General features: G+C 36.3%; 1 protein-coding gene across 4 annotated transcripts in view; it reads left to right on the top strand.

Annotated features, from left to right (window-relative positions):
* The window catches only part of EPHB1 (EPH receptor B1), a 370,380-nt gene that overhangs the window by 340,434 nt on the left and 10,885 nt on the right, over window positions 1–19,061 (top strand). For 2 of the 4 annotated variants that reach the window (XM_034439598.3, XM_087872718.1), the window contains 3 exons: window positions 2,301–2,494; window positions 2,972–3,127; window positions 4,195–5,453. In XM_034439598.3, the coding sequence (XP_034295489.2) occupies window positions 2,301–2,494; window positions 2,972–3,127; window positions 4,195–4,303 (459 nt within the window). In that variant the 3' untranslated portion in view covers window positions 4,304–5,453. The remainder of the gene's footprint in view (window positions 1–2,300; window positions 2,495–2,971; window positions 3,128–4,194; window positions 5,454–19,061) is intronic. The other 2 variants (XM_034439597.2, XM_034439599.3) reach the window with 1 other exon arrangement.

A 19,061-nucleotide genomic window follows, 5' to 3' on the forward strand; every position in this document is an offset into this window, starting at 1 on the left:
GTTTTTATGTCCAAACATATCCATATTAAGTAGGATATTTGCCTGTTAGGGGTCTTCAGTGGCTTCAGGCAGGCATTTTTCTGAATACAAAAGTTATTTTTAGTTATATGTAATAGCTCTGGAGAATGAGGGAAGTATTTTTCCCCAACTAAAACTCTAACTTCTCTGACACTTCTTTTCTTTCTACCATGCTCTGTGATGTGGCCTCCATCTTGCTCACCAGTGATGAATGAGACAGGTTTAAGTCCTCCTTAGCTGTGGTATGTGAAAGCATCCCTCCCCGTTTTATTTTGATACCATCCAAGTGCACCCTCAAGAGTGTGAACTGTCTTAGGCTTTCCCACCCATATGGAATAACCACAAGAGCCATAGTGGCACAAGGGTTTAGAATGCAATATTGCAGGCTAATTCTGCCGACTGCCAGCAGTTCGATTCTCACTGGCTCAAGGTTCACTCAGCCTTCCATCCTTCCAAGATTGGTAAAATGGGGACCCAGATTTTTGGGACAATATGCTGACTCTGTAAACTGCTTAGCAAGGTCTGTAAAGCACTGTGAAGCAGTATATAAGTCTAAGTGCTATTGCTGTTGTGTAATCAGCAAGTTTATTCTGTTTAGGACTGACCAGCCCAGTTTCACCTTAATGGCTATGAAGTGGGAGTGGGAGGTAGTCCCATTTCCACTTGCAAAGAAGACTGGAGTTAAGATTAATGTTCATTAACAATTTAGCAACCAATCATTCATTATATTATATGGTAACATTTTTACACGTATTGTGCACATGTAGTTTTAAAAAGAATCCCATCTGTACTACTTAAACCACACTTTTCTCTCTCTGAGCATAGTGAGATGTCTGCTTTACATACTAGTCCCTTTCAGACATAACTCGTTGGCTCCAGCCCCGGTGCATGCTGAGCTATAGAGAGACACTTGGCAATACTAACTGGGAGATACAAAATCCTCAGCTGCTGCTGCTGCTTCTTTCCCCTTCAACGTCTACTATAAGAAAGAGCATCAGAGATGAAAGAAACGGAGAAGTGGAGAAGAACTGGAAAGACCAGCCAGCCAGTGTGTGATAATTGGACACTAAGAGCCTGGCAGGCTTTTGAAATATTTCAGAGACTTTATGAGCGAGGCGTTGAGCCTTGATGAAGTTCTGCATTACAGCATGATAGGCAGAAACAGAGAGTGTAGCGGCTGCTAACAGGGAAGGGACTGCCTTTATCTTGAAGCAACAGAAGTCAAATTAACCTCTGAATACCCTTTTTTTTCCTCCAGAGCCAGCACTGTTTTGTTGCTCCTTGTGTGCAGAGGGCAAGCTATTTCCTTTATTCCTGATTGCATGCTATTAGTGTGCTGAAATGATTCAACTTTAAAAGGGCTCAATTTTTGAAAGTAAAGAAGGTAGAAGTGCAAAGGGTAGGACCGCTAAATTGGAATTTCAGTTGGTTTAATCTAGTTTTGAATTCATAATATTGAAAATATTCCATAGTACGTATTTCAGTCCAGATAAGCAAACAATAGAAATCCTTACCAAAGCTTTTTTACAACTTGTGGTTAGGAGAAAGCTGTAGGAGCATCTTGAGGTATATGCCAATTTACACCACTAATGTTGTTATTTTTGCATTGTGGTTTGATTCTCCATTGGTGCCAGTGAAAATTTTCCTGTTAGAACAAATATGTGTTATAAGTGGAACTGATTAAGATTAGGATCCTGGCAATCACACAGGATTTAAGTTTTCTGTGTCACAGTCAAAAGTTAGATGATTCATCCCACATCAGGGTTGCTACTAGCATAATCAACAATATGATTAACATTCCAGCTCATTGCCATTATTGTATAAACCAAAAAACATCTTTATAAAACATGCCAAATTTGATTCACATGTAAAATTCATTAATATTTCCATGGTGGCTTATTAAGATATTACTTGTTTTCTTTTCTGTTTTCTTCCTTTGGCTGGGGATTTGGCATTGGTAATTTTTGGGACGTAGCCCTGATGTCAAACATGGAAAAATAAATCTATTTTGATAAATAGTAAATTCTGAGAAAGATGGAGAACACATCTGAATATTAAATCCTGGAACTTTCTGTTCTTTTTATGTTTGTGGACTTGGAACCAATCACTCAAAAACTGCAATAAAGTGAATAAATATGGAAGGTTATGCATGTGTAGCAGTGGTTTAAGAGACTTACATTCTGATTAAAATATTATTTTAACTGCAGTGATTTTCAGAATTATATCTCTTTCTACTACATTGACACATTTATATTATATGTGTATATATATTACATTTATAGGTAATTAATGCAATTGAGCAAGATTACCGGCTCCCTCCACCTATGGATTGTCCAGCTGCTCTACATCAACTTATGTTAGATTGTTGGCAGAAAGACCGCAACACAAGGCCACGGTTTGCTGAAATAGTTAACACTTTAGATAAAATGATCCGAAATCCAGCGAGCCTCAAAACTGTGGCTACCATCACCGCTGTGTAAGTTTCCACATGTGTTACTACGTTTTAACTGGGGCCTAAAACACCATACTGAAATTTACAAATAAAGCTGTAGCTAGTTAAAGGATACTTGGAGGATCAATTATCCCTCTTTAATTAATTAATAAATTAAATTTAAATAGATGTGCAAAATATCAAATCTCTTTATAAGTTCCTTTCTGGCAAAGTAGCATTAGATAATTTATAGCTTGATTAATGCAAGTTTCTAATTGCTATTGCAAGTAATGACCAGGATTTCTTTTTCAGTTGCTATTACAATAATATTAAAGAATGTTAAAAACCCCAAAGTATCAATAACTGCAATTACTTCAGTTCCACCAATTAAAATAAATGCTTGCTCATTCCAGTTTGCCTAATCAATTCATAATGACCATACTAATAGCAACTCTTTTACTGTCTATATTTCTGCTCTAAATTAAATCCCATCTCTGAGCCACTGCTTGCCTTCTCTTCCAGGCCTTCTCAGCCACTGTTGGATCGCTCCATCCCAGATTTCACTGCCTTTACCTCAGTAGAAGATTGGTTGAGTGCCATCAAAATGAATCAGTACAGAGACAGTTTTCTAACTGCTGGCTTCACATCCCTTCAGTTAGTTGCACAAATGACATCGGAGTAAGTGGCACCTTCTCATTTCCCTATTTGCTTCAGTGATGGAAGAAGATGAGATCAAGCTTTTCTTTTCATGCTTCAAATAATCAACAAACTAAATCTGGATCAGAGACAGGATTTTGGCACCAGGAATATGTTAATCTTCTGAAAACAGGCAGAAATATACTGTTGATTATTGTTTTGGTTGGCCTTTGAAAATTAACTGATTTATGCTTCTTTCTTGTATTTTATGGTCATTTTGGTTTGGTTTGGTTAGATGACTTTATTTAAACTATTTAATGAATGTTTTATTTATTATTAACTGCTTTAGGAATTAATATAAAAAATCACCAATGAGAAACACATATAAAAGTCAGGGAAATAGATCATTCATAACTTGCAAGGCAACATGCCTCCATCCAAAAGCACCTTCACACTCTTCCTTTGCTTCTCTTTGCAGGCCTGTGTGCCTCCATAATCTTTTTGTGCTCTGGAAATTCCCACAAGTTCCTTGCATCTGCCATACTATATATTCATCAGTGTCATGCATCTTCACACTCTCTTCAGTCAGCACTTTATAGTTTTTAGAATTCACTAACAAGCTGCCAGCTTCCAACCAGATCTCTGAGAAATTTGAATTCATAAACTGGGGAGTGTCTCACATTGTTCCTTTCATTCAGAGATTACAACTCTACCAATTAGTATAGAGGACTCATGTAAGTGACCAGTTAATTTAGAAATTAGACATTTCTCAGAAATTCTTCTCCTTGCTTACATTATCGTCATTTGTAACACCAGAGTAGCTTATCGTCTCAAGATACCTGGGAAGTTAGCATCTTCAAGGAAGAGAAAACTAAGTCCTTTACTTAAGCATCTATTTGTTATGGGTTTGAGAAAAACTACTCTTTTGAATCATGCACATATACATTCATTCAACATCTTTTATCAGTGCTGATTGCTCATCTTAGGATATCAGCTTCACTTTCTGCAACTGCATTTTGAATTTGCCAGCTCATGTATCTTGTCCATATAAGCAGAGGAGACAAAGACCTCTGCTCCACAAGTATGATCCTGTCTCTTATCTTTTGCAGAGATCTTCTAAGAATAGGGGTGACTTTAGCCGGACACCAGAAGAAGATCCTGAGCAGTGTCCAGTCTATGAGAGTACAGATGAGCCAGTCACCAACTGCGATGGCATGATGCTGCGTGTCTTCTTACAACAATGGGAAAAAAGAGGGGAGGACAGAAGAGGGTTGGATGTGGGAGGGGAGGGGAGGCTGACAAGGCAGTTGTGATGTCTATAGAGATTGGATAATTGTTTGAGAACTCTTATGCGCTGCAGACAAAGAATATATGGAATTTGTTTCTAAATGGCAAATTATGTTTCTCACACCAACAGAAGCACATTTACTGATGCCATGGGAAACAGAATATAAATAAGTATAAATATGTACAAATCAAATATTTAAAAAAAGTGAAGAAAACCAATGTGTTTTGGGAAGAAAAGAGACTTCAGTCCTACCACCAGTGAGCAGTAGTCAAGAGGCCAATGGAGAAGAAAGAGGCAACCAGAGCAACAATCTTCAGCAGTCAGATTCCCTTCCTTCTCTTCTTTAGTTATTCTTCCAGAGTCATTCTTATCCACCCATTTCCCTCTTTGGCTCATAAACTATGGCAAATGTTGTTCAACAGTTCCTACAGTTAACTATAAGAACATCAAAACATTGTGCCATCAGTTACAAAGGACTTCACTGACCACTGCATGGGGGATCCAGACCAATCCAGTTAATGTCTTCATATTGAAGAAGAGTTGTACCTTCAATAGAAAATCCTGTTTTTTCTTTTGCTTGCATTTTTCTGCAAAAGGGAAAACGATATCCTCATGGGAAAAAAAGGGGAAAAAAAGATGTTCCCGCAAGTGCGTGTGTGTCGTCTGTATGTCAGCTTAACTGTGGAGTCACTTACAGCTTATCCATAACAGAAGAAAAAACAACCAAGCTGGACTGGTGGCTGATAATTCCATCCTTTTCAAGGAACTTGGGGATCCATTGGGCGACGGAAGTGATGTGCCTTGCTTTCTGTCTAGTTCAACTGTGCATGGAATATGTGTACTGGGAAATGAAAAGAGAAAAAGAAAGCAAATGAATTTCTAAGGAGAAAGGAAGCAGAAGAGTTCACTGTGCAACAAGGTTTTCATGTAGAACAGTTACGGAATGTTCAGCTGTAAAATCAACTAAGCAGAAGGCTTAGTCCTCCAGTGACCAGAAAAAGATGGCTTGGAAATCTTTAGTTCCATTATTTGGACCTCAGGATTTTGATATATATTGATTTTGGTTTCATGGCATCAGAGGTAGGTTCCTATATCACTTCTGTCCCCTTGCCCACCCTTTTCTTACTAGTCTTTTCTCACTGTTTCTTTAACATTCTAACATGCATTCCACTCTTCCTTTTCTATATTTGATTTTACTGTTAATTACGAGTGTCATTCTTTATTTAAAATACTTAACTTAAAACAGACTTTCTCTGCTTATCTGAGAGTGCTTTGTGAAATAAAATTGCTATTCTTCTTCTGCTAACCCACATAATAGAGTATGTGGAGAGTTTATGCAAAACAATTATCTTTCAGGTAGGCTTTTTCCTAGGCTGGATATATTATCATTTAATTGTTCCACTATCAAAGGAACATAAAAAAATTGTTGGCATCAATAGATTACTTATCCATTTTCCAAGGACAACCTGTATTCTGTCTTTCAGAATCAGATACCATCTATTAAGTCATCTCAGAGAACCAATGCCAAAGAAGACACTGCTAAGAGGGTTGATAGTATTGGATAGTAGTGCCCACTGTCTATATTAGGGCTTGCCCTTCCTTTAAAAGAGCTCAAGAAGTTTTGTGCATGGCTTCCTTGCCATGACTATTGAAGAAGTAAAGCTATGAAAGTGTCGCCCATATCCCACATGCTTGCTACATATACATGTCTTAACACTTAAGTGTAGCATATGGGAGGAATCTGTGATGCAAGTACTTGTTCCTGAAATATAGGTGTGTGAGAAGATATGTTGATTCCAAGCAGATTATTTCCACAATATTTTGCATCTTTATTATTTTAGAGCATTGCACTGATTTTTTTGGGAGGTGGGGGGGGAGGAAACGGACATCCACATTTTTTTTTTCTATAGCAGCCACTGTTGTTGTTGCCACTGCATCCTCATTGTGGACAATAAAACTGTTATTTAGTATAAAGTGGAGTAATGCTATGAAGATAATTCTAATATTTTCTGTTCTGGTCCTTGGTCCTTATGTTATAATCCCCCTCTGAAACTGCTGGTGCTGAGCATTTTCCTCAAAGTGACCAAGACATTTTCCTCAAAGAGTGGCAGGACATTTGATAGAATAGATCTTGTAATCAGTAATTCTTATTTTATGGATAATAACTTTAGCATTTACCAAAACTCAGCAGTAAGCTGATCATTGATTTGTGGTTAGAAAAGATCTGTTTTTATTGTTACTTTGAGATTTTGAATATAACAGGCAGTTATATGAAGTTATGTGCCCTGCAGCTATAAAATGCTGACCAGTCAGAATTAATTCCAGTTATTCCATGGAAAGCTAATGATTACCATTTATCATATGAAGTTGGAACAGGGGTCAAATTGCCTATTATTTTATATTTATACAGTAGTATGCAATTGAATTTGTGACTGTTGCTCTGGGGCCTTCTATAAGTTACATGATCAATTTGTTTATTTCTCCACCAGTTGCTTTATTTCTGACTCATAACTTTCCCCATAGGAAATAAACAAAAACAATTAGCATTGGCACACCAATAAAGGATTTTATTTTATTATTTTATATCTCATACTGAGGGAATCTTAAAGTGAGGCAACTGAGGAAAGAAAAGTTTTTCCCTTTCCAATTAACAATGGATGGATCATAATCCGATTTGAACCATCCTCTTCAGGTACCCTGGGGCAAATATTTGGGGTCAGGACTATATTTCCAGAAATAAACAGGATCAAGATATCAGGACCAAAACTACGAACTAATAATCACTGTTATTCTAATGATAGCTGTTGTGCTTAGCATCATTATTACTTTTACAGTTACTTTTTCAATACTGCTAGAATTATAGTTATCATCATTTCAATAATATTGTCATAATTCATACTATCAACATTTCATTGTTAATGCTGCCATTTTTATCACCGTTATTTACTTGCATCTTGAAGAAAAATGTCCTACAGTATTTTCTACCAGTTGTCATTTAATTTCATGAATGAAAACTACTTTTAATTCTTTAAGTTCCAAATGTTATTGAAATTCTCATAAGTGGAGTGTGATTATCTTTGTGCTTATTTTGTTTTGAGGTGGCCAGAGGTATTTATGTATCGTATTGTTCGGAGTATAAGATGCACTTTTTTCACCCCTAAAAGAGGGTGAAAATTTGGGTGCATCTTATAGATCGAATGTAACTCCATCCACCCGCCGGCCCCCACCCCTGCCTCCCAGAAATTTACCTCCTTGCAGCAAACAGCAAACAGCTGGTTTCAGCTTCAGCACAGCCTGATTAGCACAAGCAGCTGATTGTTGTTGGATCAGCCTTCCGGCTCTCAGCTGTTTCAGGCTGCAGGGATTGTCACTGCCTATTGCTGTGCAGGCCTCCGCTGTTTGCTGCAAAGAGGCAAATTGCTGGGAGGCAGAGGCAGATTTTTTTTTTCTTGTGCTAATCAGGCTGTGCTGAAAATGAAACTGAAACTGAAACAGGCTGTTCACTGTTTGCTGCAAAGAGGCAAATTGCTGGGAGGCAGAGGCAGATTTTTTTTTCTTGTTTTTCTCCAAAAAGGTAGGTGTGTCTTATAGTCCGTAGCGTCTTATACTCTGAAAAATATGGTAAATCCTCTCTTTCATTATACAGATAGTCCTTGACCTACAACCATTGACTTAACAACTGTTCAAAGTTATAATAGCTCTGAAAAAAATGACTTGCATTTAAAACCATTGCAACATCACCATGGTAACAATGATCAAAATCCAGCATCTTTTTAACAGCATTGTAGCATCCTGAAGTCATGTGATCGCCATTTGTGATATTCCAGCTGGCTTGTGAAAAGCAAAGTCAATGAGGGAAGCCTGATTCACTTAACAACTGTAGAAATTCACTTGCCAACCATGATAAAAATGAATGTAAAATTGGGCATGTTTCACTTAGCCACCTTGCTTAACAATGGAAAGTCTGCTTCCAATTATGGTCATAAGTCGAAGACTTATCTGTACTGTACAGTCATCTCTTCTTGGTCTGCAGCTTCCCCAGCTTCCCATGTTGTCATTAAATCTCAAAAAACCATATTGCAAGAAAACTGCCATGAAACTTTTTGCACATTAGGAAGTATAAGCAACCAGCGAGGCTTCAGAATGCAATAAAAATAGTTAACAGAAATTAATAACACTGCTATTGCTAATTATTATATATCTTCAAGACAAATCAAAGCAAACTTGAGAGAGCCTCTTTCATGCTGTATACCTGAATATTAAAAGGCAGATTTCAGCTCAACAACATCACTACTTTTTAAATTATTGGCATTGTACGCCTCTATATCTCTCTGCCTATGGCTTGTTTGCAAAGATTGCAGGAAATAAGAAGCAGAAGGATTTTTTTAAAGGTTTCATTTAAATTACTATATTCTGTTACATGTTTAATGCTGCCATAAACCAGCAACTGAAGTTAATGTAAATTGGGCAATGAAATAGGAGAATTCTCTGGAGGCTCCCTGAAAGTCCCTCGGAGGCCACATGCAGTTCAAAGATTACAGTTGTCTTTCCCTGCTTCAGAATGAGCAAAATTCAATAGATCAGCTGTGTACTTTGTAAGTCATGTAATGTTTAGCTCTAGGTGAGCTTCCTTATCAAGGCTGTGCTGCTCTGAAAATGTGATACAGACAGGAGCAATATCGTGTCTCCAGAAAACAAAAGCAATAGGAGGGACCACTTCATTTATGGCGAACGCCTAACACTTTGTTTTTCTTTTTATGTCACCATTATTTTAAGATGTTTGAAAACTTCCCTGCTGCCCAGATTAGAAGTAAATACTAACAAGATACAAAATAAAAGAAATACTTTTTATCTTGCACAGGCTGTCCAGTCTGCACGAAAGAGCCCTGTCCAATAACTTGTCATGAACCCCTTGAAGTAATGGGTGTAAAAATCAGTATTCAGCTATGTTGTCAAACCAAATGCAACATGCATGGAAAAGATGTATTCTGAATATTAATCTTATAAAGAGGCCATTGAAATTCACGCAAGGTCGACTGAAAGAGCCTTTGTGCTCATGTTTTATGACTTTTGCTTTTATTACAATAAATTCAAAAAGTATGAAAGCATGACTATGATGGCTGAATTTATAAACATAACATTTTGCCTGTCTGACTACTCAGTTAATGGAATATATGACATTTTTCTATAGCTCTGAAGCCTTATTTCATCACATCTGTGAAATTTATTAGCCTTTCCTAGAAGTAACAGAGCAATTACCTTATTACCTATCTGGTGATAATAGGAAAATGGCCATTTTGGCTTCTGGCTCATGGAAAGGTAGTCATATACACTGTAGGAAGGATTCAACATTCTACATTCTTTGAAAAACATAATTTCTTTACAATGCCCTAGTTTGAGAAAAAAGGCAAATTCAATTCATAATAGTAACAGCTAAGAAAATTGATTTTAAAAAATTTCATAAAAACACAAAGACTCAGAGACCTTGAAAGACCATTTAGGCTAGTGTTTCTCAATCTCAGCAATGTCAAGAAATGTGAATTTCAGTTTCAGCAAATCCAACCCCTGTTTAATGCAGGCATGCAACATGCATACAAGAATATTCCTAGTAGATACTGCCTAACCTTTCTTTAATACATATAGTGAAGGGGAACTTCTATATGCAACTTTTCAGTTATTTCATGAATGCTATCATATGCTTAGGAGGTTCCTTCAATTCCTTTCATAGGACTGGATTTCTATGGACTTTGATCCTTGTTGCCCTTTTTTGAGCCTGTTCCAGTTTCTCCAAACTTGGCACAATACAGAATATGTAATGTGGCTGATGTAGAATAAAGTGGAACTTTTATATTTTCTTGGATTTTTCTTTGGGAGTGGGGAGTAATTATACTTCTTTTAAAATCCACTTGCCTATTTTGTAGGTAATCACATTCTTGAAACATGTTGCTTACAATCAAGTACCTTTGCAAGATCTTTTTATACAAGAACTATTTTCACAAGAACTATCCTTTTCACATGTATAGTGACTAAGCCCATTCTATAACTCTGCATTTTATTTCTGCCCTAAATGTAAAAAAAAAAAAAAGTTTCTTATTTGCAACACATTTCTTTATGAAGATCATTTCTCATTTTTAGTCCAAGGTGTTGCCTATCCAAATCACTTCTGTATCATTTGCAAATTTGACAAGTATTTTCTCCATGTGGAAGAGCAAGGACCCTGCATCGAATCTTGTGGCACTCTAGTCAATAGGGCATTCCCAATTCAATAAGGATCCCTTGATAAATGCACTTTTCAGCCAGCTATGTATCCATGTAACTCCCACACCATCTAACCCACACTGAACTGTCTTGTAAATCAGAATGTCATAGAATACTTTACCAAAAGCTTTGCTGAAATAAAAAGGTACCATGTTTATAGTACTCACGCAAATTAGGAAGAAAGTTATTTAATTGAGAAGTAAAATAAATTTAATCTGGCAAGACTCTTACAATAATTCTTGCTTAATTCTAGTAATTATTATATTATTTTTCATGATCAAATTCTTTATGATCATCTTGTAGAATCTTCCAAAATGACATTTTATTACAGTGTCAGGACTGAATCATCATTTCACTAATTTTTGAACATAAGGACATTTACCCTCCCTTTTACGATTTGTCAGAGATAATGCATAAAATTTAAGCCGGCTCATGAGCCAATTTTTTTAATATCCTAAGATGTGGTTCACATAATTCTGAAGATTGAAATTTATTCAGAGTATATGTCTATGGAGATTCTCAATTATCCAGGCCATGGTTGTCCCAAAGGTACTTTTCAAAAAGCAACTGGACTTTCTTGGTTTTTTTCCTTGAAAATGTTTTGCTTCTTATTCAAGAAGCTTTTCCCTTTTGGAAAGCACCTTTAAAATATTCAGAGCAAATATTTTTCTGACCAAATATTTTCAGACTGACACTTCTGAAAGACTTCTGGAAATGGCTGGTCCATGCCTGGGCATCTATAAATACTTTTGTCAGTTTCAGAACTAATAAACTAGAAAGAATTAAAATAATTAAATAGATGATCTATGTGGGCTTTACCTTTTAAATTGAAAAGGAAGTAAGGGGTTGGGTGGAGAAACATAGGTTTAATTTGACTTCCACTTATTTCTGAGATTAACAATGTGCTACTTATGCTTTTCATGGGATCTCCAAATGGATTCCATTTGGATTCCAAAAATAAAAATCTATTTAAACAAGTAGCTCACATTTCACAAGGCCATTATATCCTACAAGTTTAAGGTATTATTCTTACTGTAAATTCCCAAAACTTTGGGTACAAATACCAAACTTACAAAATTTGATATAATATGAAAGTAGAATCTAATAAGATGTCAGCATTTTTTTAAAAAAAGTGTATGTCAAAAATTCCTAAAAAATAGGAATTGTGTGACAGTATACAGTGTGACAGTATACAGTGCCTGAAGGTTAACTATTGATTTGTTTCAGTAGTTAGCAACCTTTATTTAGAAATCACTTAATCTGAGTTTTCCTTGATTTTCCAATTTAAAGACTTTCTTCTTGGCCATAATGTTCCATGTAAATTCAGTATACAAGTGCACACTCACACACACATACACGTGTGTATATATTATGTATGTATGTAAAATATTGTAAAGACTCCTTCTTTCTGTATCCCACTTTTTTGTGAGGAGGAAGGCAGGTCCAAATGGCTATTGACATGAATAACCAATGCTCCTTCCACATGGTCCAGTGATTCAAGCCACAGAATAATCAATAGCTACACTATACAGGCTTCTCTATTCCTTGCCATTCCATATTAATCCATAATTTATTTTCTACCCTTCAGGTTATCCTAAGTGTGTACTTATTTGTATGTTTGCTCAAAATCAACATTATGCTCTGTTCTGAAAAACATGGGATTTGCTTCTCTGCACAAAAATTATTTGAGGGATGTGGAATATGATCAGCCTCAGAGATAGGCTTAGAAATGGACAGCTTGGGGATTGCTGGAATGCTACTTTATTTTTGTAGGATCTATTAAAGAGAATCTTGAAAAAAAGGAATCCTTGCAGATCTTACTTTCACAGGCATTGCCAACTATTGGGAGTAGTGCTCATCTCCGTTTCAAGACGCTATCCAAAGACATTTCCATGGTCATGTGGCCAGCATGACATCATGGAGCGCTGTTACCTTCCTACTAAAGTGGTACATATTTATCTACTTGCATTTGCATGCTTTAGAACTGCTAGGTTGGTAGGAGCTGGGGCGAGGACCAGAGCTCACCCCATCGTGTGGCACTTGTTTCTCAAACCTGGGCTGCCTGCTTTTCAACCGACAAGCCCAGTGTCTTAACCACTGAGCCACCACGCCACCTAGAATCTTGAAACCTTGTCCAAAACCTTCACTTCCCCCCTTAAAAACAACAAGGTCAAGGCGATTCTCTTTAAAATCATATGAATAAAATAAAATAAGGTAAAAATAAATTGTTAATATAAAGTTACAAAGTACAGGAATTAAAATCTGAGAGAGATCTATAGAATTACAATCAATTTTATAATAAATAATCTGAATGCTATACATAATTAAACTGGTTAACTATAAAAGTATAAGAATGATTAAGATTTGTAAAACACTATGATAATGGAAACTATGCTAATTTATATTTAATCTAATACTTGCTGAAAACCCGCTAGTTGCTATAGCATTTATTGAATCATAGATACCGAGGTTTTTATTGTGAAAAAGTCATTTTTTTCTATGCATGTTCATATTTCATTTTGAAGCCCAAATTCTCATGTGATGTTCTGGGAAAGTAAAGTTCTTAAACAAGTCACATTCTTGCTACATATTTATTTTTTCTTGTTTTGTTTTTAATATATATAAAAATACTTTCATGTAGTACATAGTATCATTGATTATTTTCCTATACTCTGGTGTGCTGTACTGCTGTTGGCTTGTGATCTACGTGTAATTATCTCGCCCAACATTCATTCTCCAGGGTAGTTGAAAATATAGCTTCTGAAGCCTTGTTTATAGCCATCTGATTATATTCTTAATAATATTGAATGCTATTAATATCAAAAACCATGAAAATATAATTCTTTTATATTTCATTTTTCATTATTTTTCCCCCGCTCATTGGTTTATCTATCAAGCTCATTTTTTTCTGTTCTTTTTGATTAAATCTGCCTTATTTTCTCTTGCTTCTTTAAATCTGAAAGACTTCTTATTTGAATTTCTGAAGCAGTGGCCTATTTCCATCTATTCCAATTCTCCTCTTCTATCCCACCCACTTCAACCTTGTCCTTCCCTCCTCCTGTGCAGCAGAGATGCTATGAGAATGCTGACAGGCTGTAACACCAGGTAATTTATCTCAGAAAATGACAGCTGTGGCGAAAGAGAAGCAAAAAGAAGGGCAAGGAGGTTGGAAGAGGTGGCCACAAGGGGCTTTCGCTGCCAAGATGGGGGCAGAAGGAAGGTCACGGGTAGAACCTTTGCTGGCAGGGGGAGTCTTAGACAGCCAGAATAAAACCTTCGCTGAATGGCTAGGCAAGTGCTAAAATGCCCCTTACAGATACAGACAGATGGTGCAGTGTTTGTTAAATGGCTGTTTACAATTCCACTGAGCACGGCGGGCCTATAAGCAGAACTCAAAAGTAGGTGAAGGCAGATCTGAGTGGCAGGATGCTTTGTCACAGAACGGTATATCAAGGCACTGACTAGAATGCACTGAGTACAACCAGAACACTGAACAGCAGGCACTGTGCTTGCCCCTGAGTTGGAGAATTTTCCCCTTGTCAAATGCATATGTTACTCCCCTGTTTTCTGTTTCTCTTGTGCTTGAAATCCAAGAAAGGCTGAGCAATGGATGCTTGCAAACCACTGTGCATGTGTGTATAAGTGTGTGTGCGTGTGTGTTGGTGTATTTTGTGATATCTGTGTCTGGGGAAAGTCAATCACTTCTGCATTAGAAATAATAAATGCTGCAGAGACCAGAACCAGAGTCCGTATGCATAGCGTTATTGTGTGCCTCTTTATAAATAAAAGGAATATGTTTTATGCTCTTTAATGACCTTCAAATTAACAGCTCTTGAAAGCACTTATGTATATTTAATTTGAAATTGTGCTGAAAGCCTGAGTGGTGATTGCAGCAAAAGCAGCAGGCAGCCAGTTTTTAAATAAGAGTAAACTCAGGCCATTATTTCTCAGCCTGTCAGGTTTCCTTGGATTTAATGTACCAATTTTTAAATGAGAAAAACCTTTTCTTTCCTCTTTTGTGCTTTAAAGCTCTCCAGGATCCTTCTCTGTAGGTAACAGCAGCGGAAGCCTTGGGCTGTATGTAATTGTTTTTTCTTCTTCTTTGTATCACATCAGCATTTTACTGATGGGTCACTCTTGGGTATACAAAGGATTAGGCATCTTCAGTGACCTAAACAATGAATGCACGTTCATGATAATTAATGTATCATCACGGGATTATTTCCTGCAATAGATTTTGCAACTCTCAGACCCATGACAGGCATGATACATAAATTGCAAGGTGCTTTTTGCAGTGGGCTTTTGTGTCATAATATCCTTGCAGTATAAAGCGATTAGAGCTTCCTTTTTTATATTTTTTTTTTTACCTTGGAACAGAAAAGCTTCCATTTCTTATCTTAGAACAAAAGCACTAGTCCCACTATTTTCCACTGTATCCTCTGAGCCATTCTTGCAGATAAAATTGGAAGCATTCCCAAGCTTTCACATGACTGAATCTCTGGATGATCATTTATGAATTCATATTATTTGGTTGGCCTAAAAATCAGACTATTTAAAAAGAAAGATCACACAAATGCATATAAATAAAATGCAAAGAGTAAAAAAAAAAAGTTTTAAATTATCTATAATGGAATTATCTGTGTTTGATAATAGTGTAAACCTTTTAGGTCCCGTTTCAGGCAATCCCTGTGTTTTGCATTGATTAGTAGGCTAGCTGCCATATTTTATACCCTTGCAATGTCCTGACACTTTTTAAATTGGGAACTTGTATCTTCGGGGGGGGGGGGTATAATCCCATTCAGACTTTAATTCTTGAGTCTAATTTAATTCCTGTTGATCAACAAAATGTTCATTTTATCTGGATTTATTTTTGGTTGGTTGTTTCCATACTGCTTATTTTCAAATTTGGCAATGTTCAAAAATCCTGGTACTTTCTTGCTGCAGGGTAATGTTGTATGCATAGCTACAATGTATTAACTTTCTGAAACTACAATTAACTCATCCAAATCCCTCTAAGCCCCCATAAATGTCCAACTAGTAATATCAGTGCATCATATGGAGCGACAAGGTATAATCCCAACAGTGGCCTAAAATTAATTATTTTAACAAATATATAATGAATATATATATGAATATATAATATGATATAAATTGAAATGAATATATAATATGATATAAATTACATGTTCACATTTGTTGCCATTTCCTTCTAAACACTTCACTTGTTTGACACATGTCAGACATGTTCAACATACCTAAGTACCGTGACATTTTCTCTGAAAAAAAAACCCAAAACATTTTGACTGAATTATGGGGGCTTGGCTTTAAGTGCACCTTGTATATATTTTCTTAGATCATAAAGTTAGAAGTGATCGTGAATGATATCTAGTTCAACTCCATGTCCGGTGCTAGAACTCCGGGGCAAGTAATACCTATAGCATCCTGATAGATAGCCATCTAGTATCTGGCTAAATGCTTACAGCAAAGGAGAAATATTTTTACTTTCTAAGGAAGACCTTCCTATTTCCTAACTGTTAAAGGCTATTTAACCTATTTTCTACCCACTGCATCTAGCTATGTCCTGAAAAGCAAAAGAAGCAGATTTATTTCATCTTCAGTATGACAGATCATCAGTTATTTAACACTGCTATCAAAATTCTAAATAATATTTTCTTCTCCTGGCTGAATTCCCAGGCATTGCAACCTAATCCTTTAAAACATATTTCTGGACTCCATCACTAATGGTTTCTCTACATGGAATGTTTTACTTTGCTGATAAAGAAATAAAGGGAGGCTCGTATAGATCCATTTCAAGCTATTTAACTCTCATCAGCTAGCCATACCCTTACTTGGATTCGAACTTGGGCTGCCTGCACGTTAGGCAGTTGTATTAACTTCTGAGCCACAAGTTCTCCACCCTTCATCAGCTTGATGAAGGGAGGGCGGGTGGATGGAGCCTCCTACCGCTTTTACTACCAGTTCTAAAGAACCGGTCAGAACCGGGAGTACCCACCACTGGTATAGAATTATGAAGCATTCAACAAAGCAAAAAATCTTTATCATAGACAATTTTAATATAGTCTTATAGCTAAGCAAGTCCTGCTATTAATAATTTCCTTTCTTTTAGTGATACAATGATCACAGGAGTTGATGTTCACAGATCACAATTTTATTCATTTATTTTATTATATATCCTGCCAACACCAATTCAATGTTGACACTTTGCATGGCAAACAATAATAATTAAAAACTATTTCTAAAATTAAAACACCCCTACTTTAAACATTAAAATGAAAGCAAACTTTGTAGATTTTAAATGGAATAATAATAAAACAGCAACCACCTGTGGCAAATATCACAGACATGAAAACTCAAAAACATCTGAGACTCACAGCATTACCCTCTAATAACTGATTCTTAGCTATTCCTTAAATAGGTCATAAATACTGTATGTGTTCTATAACATCTCAGGAATGCTATGTAAAACTGCATATTTATTCTTCTATTTCACAGGAAATAGCTATACTTATATTCCTGCTATTTTCTTGATGAGCAAAATTAGGCATAGGTAAAGAACTAAATAATTAATATTTGAAAATCTCATACAGAAGAATTATTTTTTATAAGAAAAAATGTGTCTTACAAGATTGTGGTACTTTTGATTATGATAAACAGATGCATAACCTGATACTTAGCTGTTGTCACAGACTACAATACTGCAGACTTCCCATAATTTGGAGAAACACTATTTGTAATACAATATGCTGGCAGAGAAACTGCAGGCTGTAGCTGATTCTGATGTTGTAGGAGTTTTCCAGCTGGCAGGGACAGAAACACAGAGCATCATTTATGCATTATGGGTTTGAGTGAATTACTACAATTATTGATGTTGATTTGCAACTGCAGGCTACACATATGCAATTTAAGAATATAAGGTAGATTTTTATGTTTGATTTCTAAATGCTCCTGATAAGTTTTAACTACAATGTGTTCACTTGGAAAGCTATCACATTTTTGGGTTCCCCTTTTAGAATTGATTTTAAAACTGTAACAAACCTTAATGTATACCAGTTCTCAACTCAGGCTCTATTTGAATTTTTCTGGCAGGCAAATCACTTTGCAAAACGTAAAAGGCTTTGCTTTTCTAATAAGTTAACCCTAGATTCATCCGTTCCAGTTAAACACCTTTCTTTAAAGCTGAGTGAGCAAAATATCTATGGAAATGCTATTATTTACATATCGTAAAAAATTTGTGGCTCTCTTTCATAAAAATGGAACTTCCAGTAATAAGATAGCAGTCTTTCAAACTATTTTAAAAAGAAACTGAAATGTCCCTGAACTTCGAATAATATTTTTCAAAAATAAAAATAAAACAAAATGGCCTGATCATGTTTCATGCCATGTTTGGATGCTGTCTGTACACAACAAAGGATAGGCTATAGGAAAAAGCCAAGGGTCAAAATACAAGGAAAAGAAACAAACAGAAGGCAGACATTTCCCAAACCAAGTGTACCTATAGATCAGGGGTGAAATTTACTTACCTTCCCTACCGGTTCAGAAGTGTGTGCACATGTCACATGAGATTTTGGACCCTCTGTGCATGCGCAAAGCCTTCTGTGCATGTGCAGAAGGTCAAAAACAGGTTACTTCCTGGTTAAAGCCAGGAAGTAACAACGTTTGGGCGGGTGGGTGGAGCTTCGTTCTGCCATCGCTACTGGTTCACTGGACCACACACCACTACCGCTACTGTTTGCCCAAACTAGGGCAAACCGATAGCATTTCACCCCTGCTATAGATCTTTAAATAATCACCACTTGTCTAATTACCATTTCCACAAATGTATTCCCTTGTCCTTCACACAATACTTTTATCTTCCTGCATTGCATATCATATGTGTTCCTTCCTATTTCTGTTGGAAATATTGCTTGAAACAGTCAAACCGCACATGCTCATTTAAATTGTATCTAGAAAAGGCACAATCAGCAACTTATTTGTATTTTAATGTGAATGCAGTTAGTGAGAGATGTATGAATGTATAATATATATAGAATGTAATTAAACAGAATTTCCCAAGTTCATGTTCAAATTGGATCACATTTACTTGTTAACATTTGTGCTTTCTTGGATCTTGAGCCCAATCACCAAATTTGAGGCAGAACTACAATAGCCAGCAAACTTCCTTTCTATAGGTTGTCCTTGCACATATCATGCAGCACATTTCTACCATTTGCAGTTTTGCATTATAACCCTCTTGCCATGGGCACGCACCCTGTGTCTGTAATTTTCACTTACTGGAGAATGATTTCACTTGCGGTATGATAGCCCTGGTGTAGCTGAGCTGCAGCATAAATGAATGTGTCCTGTTGCCTTTCTGATTATCCTCAGGAGCCTCATTAGGCAACCAAACCCTTGTTTTGAAGGTGGGAAGAA

Source organism: Pantherophis guttatus, chromosome 6 (genome assembly GCF_059756535.1).
Source record: "Pantherophis guttatus breed Tessera chromosome 6, ASM5975653v1, whole genome shotgun sequence".
NCBI lineage: Eukaryota > Metazoa > Chordata > Lepidosauria > Squamata > Colubridae > Pantherophis > Pantherophis guttatus.